Genomic DNA, 11,845 nt, shown 5'->3' on the forward strand with positions numbered 1-11,845 from the left:
GGAGTCATTCTTTAATTTCTAAATAGCTACGATTTTTCTTAAATTGGGGTTAATAAGTATTTAAATTTCACCAACTGTCCACAAAAACTTATTCCGAGGGTGTGACGTCAGACCTGACCTTTCTTCTAGCGCCACCTGGAGGACAACCTGTCGTCCTTTAAGGTTATCTATTTTTGATCATATATATATATATATATATATATATATATATATATATATATGGAAAATTACTAATAAAATCTCCTGCATTACGGTGAAAAAACAGGATATTTAAAGTCTTTTTTGTTTTACCTTTAAATTTGACTCACGTTACCAGATCTGAACCAAAATTTCAGGAGGTCTGATGTCACTAGAGATCCGTCCTTCCATGAATTTTCGTGATCCGTTCAGCGGTTTTTGTTTATTTGTGTTGAAAATCCCAACAAGCAAACGGTGACAGTGTTTCCTCCGGGGTGGAGGAAATTCAGATTATTTTCTAGAGTCCTCAAACGCCCCCTTAAAATCAATTCTGCTGGGTAGGATTGGTTTTTAATTACATTCACCTCAACACGACGTCTGGACCGAACGCCACCTTGGATTGGGGTGGGGTGGGGGGGGTGACGGCCGCTGTAGACATAAAGGAAACGTGTAAATTAAAGAGGCGGTAAATTAAAACACGTCCGAATCGATGGAGAAATTTCTAAATGAAAAGCAAAATTATTCCAGAAGGGAAAATTCACTAAAGACGAAAACAAACGCTTCCTGCTTCGGTCGTTCACTCGTTAATTTATTTTCTGTTCACAGTTTCACACCAGAGCGTCACCCGGGCCGGAGGGTGAGCTGATAAATCCACCTCAAACACACACCTGCAGCTTCAACCAATCACAATCCAGCTTTCACAGTTGTGTTTTGACTCCACCGCCGTCGCCGTAACAACGAGGAAATGTTCCATCAGGGAGCGACGAAGAATCGGATTCAGACGTGAAGAAATCTTTATGGTCGCTTCCTGTCTGATGCGGCGTGGCGACGTCCGACAGTCCCTGAACGTGGCTCGGCAGAGGCGGAGCCTCCGTGTGAGAGTTTCTATTGGAGGATCTTGTGGTAGGGGAACAGGGGCAGTCCTTTGGTGAATGCGGGGATGTCCATGACGGCGACGGCGTCCGCCATCTTGGACGAGACGGGCAGGAAGGTGAGGCGGGATACCTCGCCGTAGGCGGAGCCACCGACCTGCTCCTCCTCCTCCTTCTTCCCTTCATCTCCATCTGGTTTCTGACCGCCGTCCTCCTCGGCGCCGAATCCCACCACCTTCAGAAGACAGGAAGCCCGTTAGCATGATGATACAACACTAATGCTAGCACGCCGGAAGCAGCGGCGGCGCTCTGCTTACGTGGACGCTGAGCTGGCGGCGGTTTTGTCCTCGATGCCCCTCGAACCAGGAGATGAGCTCCGCCCTCGTCATGAGCTTCAGCGCCGCGATCTGAGCAAGAGGCACACCGAGGGTTAAACGCCTCGTCGCTGTTACCACGGTAACCGCCACACATTTAAGTCGCAACGTAATTTTATTATTTTTTTAGCGTCAGCATCTTTTTACGTGTCCAGTCGTCATGACGATGACTCGACTCTGCAGAGGGTGTGGCTTAGTGAAAGTATGTGTCTGTGATTGTGTGTGTGTGTGTGTCCACCTCCTTGTTGAGCCTGTCGAACACATACTGCTGCGTCAGCACCTCGGCCCAGTTCCTGTCCACCTCCTCGCCGAGGTGTGTGTCCTCACACTCCTTCAGCTTCACCAGTGCGGTCACCTGTGGGGGGGGTGGGGACACACACACACACACACACACATCCCATCAGAGTAAAAAACTTCCTGCGACCTTTTCCTGAACAGGAAGTGGATGCGAGCGTCTCTCTCACACACACACACACACACACACACACCTGGGTGCTGAAGGCCTCCTCCGTCAGCGCCGACAGCTTCTCGCCAAACGACACCAGGAACTCCTCGACCTTTGACTCCACCAGCTCGGTGCTGAAACACATCTTTTCGTTTATCTCTCGCCGAGCCGATAAACCACATCTCCTGCTTTTCCTTTTTTTTTTTTTTTCTCCGCACGCGAACGTGAGATAAAATTCAGCTGCGGGAAACGGCGAGGAGACGACGTATCTCGCCCTCCTGCAGATAAGAGCTCCTGTTTTTTGCACTCACTTGAACTTGGTGGCTTGCGTTTCCACGGTGACGGAGAAACCCAGGATGCCCGAGGTGACTCTGCAGGTGGGGTAGACGTGGTACCTGTGGGGGGGATGGGGAGGGGGAATAACCACTGAGGGTTAACTATCTGCAAATACACACCTAAAACCAGCCGCCCCCTGATTGGCTGACCCTTGTCATGTGACTTCCTGGATTAAAACTCACCCCAGAGTCTCTTTGGTGCGCAGGAAGTCGAAGCAGGGCTCCTCCATGTGCATCTGGTAAAGAGCAAGCACCTTAGTGAGACATGGAGGACGGACGGACAGGAAGTAGGACAGGAAGTAGGACAGGAAGTGGACTCACCACCAGCAGCTCCATCAGCGTGTGCTCCCGCAGCGATTTGGGGCCGGACTAGAGAGCAAACAGGAAGTGAACCTGGGGTTAGCGACGCAAACAGTGACGCCTGACGTGCCGACGCCCCGATCGGCTCCCACCTGGTAGTAGACGGTGACCTCGGAGTTGGCGTCTCCTTTGTTGAGCGACTTGACCTTACAGACGTGTCGCTGCAGAGGAAGCTCCACCACTCTGAACAGGACCGGCACCTCCGCTGGAAGCTTGGAGAACTGCAGCTTCCTGTCGGACGGAGGAAAAAAGGGAAAGAGGAGCGAATAGGAAAGGAGGATTTGATCGATTGATCCGTTTGGCGTTTGATCAACTCACTCTGTGACGTACTGCAGGAACTGTTTGGACTCCTGAGGAGGAAAAACAACGAGAAATAAGGAATTGTGGACCGATTAACGAATCGGGTGATGCTAGCGTGGGATCGATCGGCTCACAGAGCTGCTGAAGTTTCCTTGGACGAGCCCCTCGGCGTACAGCTGAGCCCTGAAGCTGCAGCTGAACTCCATCAGCTCCTCACAGGTCAGCCCGGCTGCGATCACCTGGTACTTCTCCACCGTGGACCAACGGGAACTCTCCAGGATCAGCAGGCGCACATCTCTGGGGAGGAAGAGGAGCGTTTTCCCACCGTTCAGGGCTTGTACACGCGTTCACCACTAGGGGGCGGTACAGCCTTGCAGCTGATAAGGGTGTTTTGATACCCACTTGCCCAGCTTCTCCGGCTTGATGAGGATGTTGAAGTAAACCTTCTTGAGCTGCTCGGCGAACATGGCGAAGACGTCGGGGGAGGCGGAGAAATCGGCCAGGTGGTCGACGATCAGGCGGAACAGCAGCTGAGAAACAAACGCACCCCGAGTCACCAATTGACTCGCCGTGGCGACACGTGACCGTATCCCCAGAGTCACTCACAGACAGCTTGTGGTTGAAGCCCTTCGCCTTGACGACCAGGCCGTGTTCGCCCGCCACCAGCTTGTAATCCAGCTGGGCCACTTCGGCCTCGTAGGCCGGCTCCGCCAGGTTGTGTCCCAGAATGTTGACCAGGAGGTCCATCAGAACCAAGCTGGGGGTGCGGGGGGGGGATAAACCAGAAAGGGTGAGACAGGAAAGAGACACAGGAAGCCAAAACAATCTATTCTGGACTCACTTTTTGGCAGACTGCTGGATTACAGGAGAGATTAGGTGGAATCTGACGTAGGCTGAAACAGAAACGGGGACAAAACGGCGAGTCAACACCTCTCTTGTCCAATCAGATCGCTCACTGCCAGGCGTGATGCAAACACGTGGTTTTTTTTACCTTTAGGGATGTTGAACTTGTTGTCCTTCTTGTACCAGAGGCAGCCGGATTCGCTGTCGGCGATCCGGACAGGAAGCTCCGAGTCGGGGCAGTCGGACGGCTTCAGGGCGAAGTCGGTGGCTGAACAACGAAACACGCTTCGTGAACACGTGTGTTCCATCATTCTCCTGATGAGTGTGTGTGTGTGTGTGTGTGTGTCCCTATCACCCACCAATGAATTGGTTCTCAGCAGGAAGGTGGAGCTCCTCGCTCAGCTCCAGGTCCCGCCCCCAGCGCTCCGCCCACTCCTGCTGGACGTCTGAGAGCAAAACGTTTGCGTTACGATTCAAACGTGACAAAAAAAAAACTTTATCCAACGTTGTTTTGATTCAAACAGACGAACTGATTTCACTGCTGCCCAGATAAATTCTGACATTTCTATCAGCCGGAGAATTGTCGTGCAAGGGTAAAAAGACAATGTATTCACTGAATGGACACACACACACACACACACACACACACACACACACACACACACACACACACACACACACACACACACACACACACACCTTCCACGCTGTACTGAGTGCCGAACCACTTCTCCCTGAGGGGACACTGGCCCTCGTGTTCGGGCGACAGCAGCATCAAGTTGGCTTTCTCTGGCGTGAGGAGGGACAAGGCGGCGCTGATCACCTGCACACACACACACACACACACACACACATTGTGTTAACTTACACACACACACACACACAGAAGTGTTTTCCTCCTCTTTGCGATTAGCAGTATGTTTATGTGGCGCCACGATTTGCTGTCAGTCACAAACAAGAGGCGGCAGAACCCGACATAAATTACTGTCATCGGAGGAAGAGCCTCCGACGTTTGACGCACGATAATATCAACCAATCAGAGCTCCCCCCCACCCCCACCCCTCACAGCGGCGGCGGCGACTCATCGTTTTCCCCGCTTACGTCCGGGTCGAACTGGAACATCAGCTGATCTCCCGTCAGGACGTCTTCTTTGGGGAAGAGCTGCAGATTCTCACAGACGTCCTCCACGAACTCGATGGGGTCGATCTGACAGAGGGGGGGGGGGGTCAGAATGCGCCTCAAAACGCAGCCGACGCCCGGAAAACAGAAAACATCCAGATACCTGCTCCTGATATTCGAACTCGTTGGCTTCGATCTTCTGGATCTCCTCGTAGATCCTGGAAAAAAATATTTTTATTTCCTGTTTCAGGAAGTTTTGGTGTCGAAAGGAGAAAATAATAAAGTTCTAAACGTGGAATTACCTTCGCTGTGGTCCGAGCGTCTGCAGCATCTTCAGGTACTGGAACACCAGGTGAGTCACCTGTGACAGAACACACACACACACACATTAGACGGCGAACCTTAAAGCTCCTTCAGCTTCAGGTAAAGCTTCGATTTCTCCACCTGGTAGAAGTTGTGGAAGCCTTCAGAGGTGAGGGTGATGGAGATGGAGAAGATGGAGTAGGTGCTGTTCTGGTCGAATCCCGATTCGCTGTTTCCTCCGAACAAGGCCAGAGCCCAACACCTGCACACACACACACACACACACACACACACACACACACGGCGATAATCAAAATATGTGCAATTTGTTGACGACGATTTCATCTGCATGAGTAACTCCTCCAGCTGATGATGATGATGATGATGATGAAGCTGCACTGAACTGCGTTGCCGACCAGAAACGATGTCGACTGACATGATGAAAACTTTTTTTTCTTTTTATCCTCTCAGAAAATTAACAGCAACGTGATTTTTAAAAAAATTTTTTTTTAAATTTTTGTAAGAAATTAAAAGTCACGTCTTCTTTTTTTTTTCTCCCCTCCAGCTTCCCCTGATGGACACACACATATCCACAGGGGGGTAGAGTGGGGGGGTGGGGTGAAAACCACCACATTTCAAAACTGGCCTCTCACATTTCTGAAGAAACCGGTGTGTGTGTGTGTGTGTGTGTGTGTGTGTGTGTGTGTGTGTGTGTGTGTGTGTGTGTGTCCGGACGACTGAAGAACTTTTAATTGGGTTTCCGAGTGGCCTTTAATCAGGAAAACAAACAGACAGACTCAATAACACTCACTTCCTCCTGAGCAGCGAGAGGACGCTTCCTGTGCCTTCATGGCCAATCAGCCAGGAGATGTAGTGGAGAGGCTTCACTCTAAGAGAGGAAGAGGAGGAGGAGGAAGAGGAGGAGGAGGAGGAGGAGGGCCGACATGAAGAGGGGAAACAAACATGATGCAGCCGCCCTGCAATCAGGGCGAGGCTCGGCATCGCCTGCCGGTTTCATCTTTGGAGGAGGAGGAAGAGGAGGAGGTTAGCGGAGTTAGCGAGCCTGAAGACGGGGCCTTAGCTCCGCCTTAAGGTGACGCCGCCACCTTTAGTGGCTCCGCCCATCAGGTCGACGCCCATCTGAGTGAAGATATCGCTTAATAATGTCGCCGAGCACAGCAGTAACGATAGCCAATCAGATGCCGGTGCCGGTTGTCACCGGGGGGGGGGGGGGCTGAATCCAGCTGACGATGCAGATTTTTTTGCTTTTATATTTTACACGGCGCGTCATCCATACAGCTAACCGCACACCACTTTGGTTTCATTGTGTGTGTTTAGTAAGTGTTTGCTGTTCACGTCTTATTTTAAGGTATATTTTCTTTGCTTTATTGGGGGAGGAACAGCTGAAGGAAGGAGGTGGGGGGGGTAGCAGTTGAGCAAATGCAAATAAATTGGTCAAATAAAAAAACATGAAGTCAAATCCTGTTGTGAGACACACAACTTTAGGCAGAGCATGATTGCAATTCTTTCTTTTTTAGGGAATGTGACTCAACTCTCCGACAGGTAGCTCACCTGTAGTGTTTCTCCTGGGGGGGGAGGGCCCAGGTGATGTTTAAAGCGTGGACTTTTCCAACAGGGACGACTGCAAACACAGACAAACAGCACAGAGTCCAAAAACAAAGAAGAGGGATCGTTTCTACGCAGACGATCATGTGATTTACGTTCCAGTTGGTGGAGGTAAAATATTATTTATTCACGAGCTGGGGGGGGGGGGGTGGATCAGTACCTCTGTAGAGTTTGTTGAAGGCGGGGGTGTCAAAGGGATCCAGCATGTTGGAGAAATCTGGTTTGGGGAGACCGCTGTGGGACCAAAAGAGGAATCAATTATCAGGAATAAACAGGCGGAATAAATAAATCTGAAAACTCTGCTGAGCTTTTTTCAAAACTGTTAAAAATAAAAAAAGAAAAAGGAAGATAATTGAAACGGTTTGTAGGTGATGCTTAAAAATAGCATCTGTTGGCCGCCCCCTTCCCTCCAGGAAGGGAAAAAACAAGCTGTTCAATTTGGCTGTTTTTAATCTTAATTACACGCTCATAGAAGAAACTCCATCAGAACTGTAATAAAATAAAAACACAGCAGCCACCCCCCAAAAAAGTAAAGCCCTCTCACAAAATATGCTAATTTATCTCGACTTTAAAAAAAACACACGTGAGGCTTGACATTTTCCATCTGAGTGGAGTCTTAAAGGAGATTCCGATTGGATCTCCTCACGGCGGTACTCACTTGTTGGGCACCTTGCTGAAGATCTCTCTCACCCACTCCTCCAGAGTGTCCAGCGTCTCTAAAGGACAGACGAAGAGGAGGAGGAGGAGGAGGAATCAAGACTCAAGGGTGTCTCATAAATTGTGGATTAAGCGTAAGCTTAGAAATAAAAGTGCAAACACTCGGATGTCAGTTATGGTTCGTTTACTGCGACATCAATTTAGCAGCTTCCTGGGTTGTTGGTTTTTTTAAAGAAAAAATTTCATCTGTGATGAAAGCTTCCTGCTATCAGCACACACACCACCCAACACCTGCCTTAGCCTCAATATGAACTATTAATATCAATATGAAAGCCTCTCCTTGTGCAAACATTTTGCATCTTTGAGCAGCGCTGATGCGGCACAAGATCAGATGCTAATCAAACGCTCACAGCGTGACGCTAAAAAACGCCGGCTAATAAATTCACTCTTTAACTGCAGCGAATCTTTTTCCGACGCAGCTCAACAAAAGAAATCGACGTTTAAACTGCGCGGAGCGGTTTGTGTGTTAATGGGGCTAAAACGGGACAACGCCAACGTTTCTACGTCGGCTTGACTCTGTTGTAGTCTTTCAGCTGCTTGTTTCGGTTTATTTTTGTCACTCGCCTTTAATTAAAACATTGGAGTTAACACCAAGTTTTTAGCGGCTAAAGAGGAAAAAGATATAAAGTGGAGTTTATGAATGATAGCAAAAAGCACAACTTCATTTTACGGTCGTTAAAATGTGTCGCTGTCAAAAAAGGACGATTCTTCTCAGTACAAATGTCACAATTTATTCCACTTTTATCGTCAATTAGCCGAGTCATGTTTTCTGCGATAAACGCTGCCAGATAAATGATATCTGACGTCGTTTTGACAAATGTTACAACGCGATTCGATTGAGGACGACCCGACTCCAACGAGGACAAAACAGGATCCTCGTCGGAGCCGCGAGACTAACGATCGTTTCCTGAACCCTCCATTAATCTACAAGATTCCGAATTAGACGCTTCATTTGTCGGGGGAAGTTAAACGAGGCGTCCCGTCGATTCCTGACCTTTCGACTGCACAGCCAGCGTCATGTAGTGGGCAGAGTAGTGCTTCTTCCAGAAGGCTCGAAGACGCTTGTAGACGTTGATCTTCTTCTCCTTGGGCTCCTGCTTCAGTGTCTGGGCGTTTCCTGGCGTCGCAAGGAGGCGGTTAATTCAGGAAGTACAAGAACGTTGCAGGAAGCGTCGTGCAAAACACAAAGACATCGATGAGGGGAGGCGACCCGAGGAAGCCCGGCGTGTGTTTACAGGCTCACCCCAGCAGAACTTCCCCATCGGGTGTCCGTGTTTGGCCAAACTTCCAAACAGCATCTCCTTCCTGTGGGAGTCGGACGGTTTCGCCAGCTGGTACTCTGGGAGAGACACGGCGAGACGGACGAACGTGAAGAGGAGGGCGATCAACGGCGCAGCAGCAGAAATTTGACTTCATTTTTCCGGGGAGGGCTCACCGCTGTCAACGGCCTCCACCTCCCGATCGATGGCGTCTCGGATCATTAGGGGGCAGATGAAGAACTGAGCCCACCTGAGACAGACGGACATGGATAAGGACAGGATTGTGGTGACATTTCGTGACGAACCCGTGACCCCCCCCCTCCACCTCACCTGTCCAGAGCGTCCTTGAAGCGTTTCCTCTGCACGTCGAACTGGAAGACGGTCCTCTCGCAGTCGGTGGAGGCGTTGTCGCTTCCTCCGTGCTTCTTCAGGAACGCGTCAAAGCCGTTTTCTGACGGGTACTTCTCGCTGCCCATGAACACCACTGGGGGGGGGATGCGACAGGAAACAGCCAATCGTCAAAAGGGGGGGGGCAGTTTGCTGTCCAGTTTTGATGGCAGTCAAGGGTTTCTTTTGTAACGAACCATTTATAATAATTGTACGGTGGTGGAGACACATCAGCGCCGATGAAGGTGTTTCCAAAAGGAAACCTCGACGTGACGTTTCCTGATCCTTCTTTTTTGCCGCCTGGTGACGGATATTTTTTTAAAAAGGATGAAAACTCACTGTGTTCCAGGAAGTGTGCGAGGCCGGGGAGGTCGGCGGGGTCGCTGAAGCTGCCGACGCCGACGCACAACGCCGCTGCAGACTGACACACACCGACAGACGACAATCGTCACAAATGGAGCAACAGAAACAAACAATTTAAATGTTAACCGGTTACCTGTTTCTCAGCTTTTCCTCTCTTCTTCCTCCTCTCGTCATCTTCATCATCTCCTCCATCGTCCTGCTCATCGTCGTCATCGTCTTCGGACTCACCCTCTGTTTCATCCCCAGATTCCTCCTCCTCCTCTTCCTCTTCACCCGAGTCGCCATCATCATCATCATCATCATCATCATCATCGTCGTCATCAGTCGCCGCCGGTCTGCTGTAATCAGAGATGAGCAGCGCTCGCAGCCCGTTGTCCAGGACGACGTATCTGGAGGAGACAAAGAACTCAAGCTGTAGCTCCTTTTTTTTTCTTCTTTTCTTTCCTATCTCAAGCGATTAAATCAAGCTTCTCCTCACAGAACACATCACAACCCATCGACGGTCTCCTCTGTGCGTCCCGCAGACGCCCTCGGGCGCCGATACGAACGATCACACCGTGAAATCATTCCATCAAACCGCAACAATGCTGCCCTGATCCAGCTGGAAGACAGGCCCCCCCCCCTATCGGGATCGGAATCTGGGTTAGTGGATCTGGGTCATTTACATGGTTCTCATGCAGATAAAATCATATTAATAACAATGGCTGGGGAGGCCTGGTTGGAAATAGAGGAAGTGACGTCACATGAGGAAGTGGAGCAGGAAAGTCACACAGGTGAGGCTCACCTGTACTCTTTGGGGTCACTGGGGGACTTGATGATCTCGCTGTCTCCTCCTCCTCCTCCCCCAGCGGGTCCTCCTGCTGGGGCAGAACCGGAGGAGTCGCACCCCGGGGCTTTTCTGGACTGGTTCGTCTGGGGCATCCTGGGACTTCCGGTTCGACCGGAAATGAGGGAATAGCTCGGTGTCACCGGTAAATTCCTCCTCAATAGGGAAACACACCGGGTCAGCCTGAACGCAGCTATGACGCAAACCCTGCCGGAACCCGGAGGCCGGAGATAACGCACACTGACCCGGGTCGTTCCGACAAAAGAGGCCCCGACCCTGGAGGGTCACTACCGACACAATGCGGCTATTCACAAAGGATAAAAGAAGCTACTACGTCATCCTTTACGAACAGATAAACACACAAAAAAAGGATTAAAGCGAACTTTTTTTGTTTTAAAAGAATCGTTTAACGATTTCTGTCTGATTTAAGTCGAAGAGACACTTTTAAAAACACTAACCGAGGCCGGTTCGGTCACAATCCGTCCATTCCTCCTCCCCGCTGACAGCAAAGGGCCTCAAAACACACGAATACACGGTTCCTCCAACAAGCAGCGCGCTGATTGGTCGACAGGATTCGACTCTAATTCATCCCGCCTTTTGATTGGTCGAAGGCGCGGCTTCTGTGTCAGCACGTGCGCTCGAGGAACTAGGGAGCGCTGGATTGCAAATACCGGGACAGCGAGGCGGAGACAACCGGCCGGCGGCCATCCGTTTACGGTTATTGATCGATTAAGAGTTAGAAGATGACATGAATCGATCGGTCGTTTTTATTTAATCTCCTCACCGAGGTGACAGGTCGGAACCGAGCAACGATGTGAGCAGCACTGAGGAAGGGTTTAAGATTTAGACGCGTTAAAATAAATCAAATATGGATTTAAATGAAAGACAGATGCAAAAAAAAAAAAGAAAAGAAGAAAGAACATGCAGTGATTTTATTCTAAGCAAATTATCAATAAACTTAAAGGGATTGATTTAAAGTATTGATTTAGACTAATATCAATATGATACTGTATTTAGCCTCTGTCTGATCCAATCATGACTGAACCACATTGCCATTTGTCCTCCTCCTCCTCCTCATCCTCCTCCTCCACTCTCCATCCAGTTGCCATTTCAGCTCCTCGCCGTGCCAATACGTCTTCCCCCTCACTCACCAACTCTCTCTGTGCGTCTGAAGCCAATCTGATTTGCCCCTGGGCTTCTGTCGGTAGGAAGAGGTGATAAACACCGCAACCATGACAACCGTCCAGCCAGATCCACGCCCGGGCTCCTGTATCCTTAATGGCTTTACTTGGCATCCTCTCCTCCCTTTAATTCATCAAGTCCAGCCTTTTTACTCGCGCTGATATGAAGCCTCTGCGGCTCTGCAGCACCTTTAGCTATTTCCTGCTCGTCGCTGGAGATGAACCGATAGTAGGACCTATATTGAAATGTGAGATGAAACAGTGCGAAGGCTAAATCTGGTGTCTGGCTTAAAAACAGAGCCCGTGTTAGTCACCGAATGAGTATTTCTTTAGCCTGATTAACATAAATGCAAGCGAA

General features: G+C 49.9%; 1 protein-coding gene across 1 annotated transcript; it reads right to left on the minus strand.

Annotated features, from left to right (window-relative positions):
• Positions 1 to 649: 649 nt before the first annotated feature.
• Positions 650 to 10,827, minus strand: LOC137610906 (nardilysin-like). Its single transcript, XM_068338812.1, has 31 exons — positions 10,265 to 10,827; positions 9,614 to 9,869; positions 9,457 to 9,538; positions 9,061 to 9,214; positions 8,907 to 8,980; positions 8,715 to 8,810; positions 8,466 to 8,588; positions 7,413 to 7,470; positions 6,915 to 6,988; positions 6,701 to 6,770; positions 5,940 to 6,017; positions 5,270 to 5,390; positions 5,128 to 5,186; positions 4,989 to 5,043; positions 4,808 to 4,912; positions 4,406 to 4,529; positions 4,066 to 4,152; positions 3,855 to 3,974; positions 3,705 to 3,756; positions 3,470 to 3,620; positions 3,266 to 3,393; positions 2,998 to 3,160; positions 2,882 to 2,913; positions 2,656 to 2,794; positions 2,525 to 2,572; positions 2,387 to 2,439; positions 2,180 to 2,263; positions 1,912 to 2,002; positions 1,662 to 1,778; positions 1,367 to 1,456; positions 650 to 1,284 (listed from the first exon to the last, which is right to left on the minus strand). The coding sequence occupies exons 1-31, from the start codon at positions 10,399 to 10,401 to the stop codon at positions 1,063 to 1,065; spliced, it is 3,243 nt and encodes a 1,080-aa protein (XP_068194913.1). The 5' UTR covers positions 10,402 to 10,827; the 3' UTR covers positions 650 to 1,062.
• Between the last annotated feature and the right edge of the window lie 1,018 nt (positions 10,828 to 11,845).

Source organism: Antennarius striatus, chromosome 17 (genome assembly GCF_040054535.1).
Source record: "Antennarius striatus isolate MH-2024 chromosome 17, ASM4005453v1, whole genome shotgun sequence".
Classification (NCBI taxonomy): domain Eukaryota; kingdom Metazoa; phylum Chordata; class Actinopteri; order Lophiiformes; family Antennariidae; genus Antennarius; species Antennarius striatus.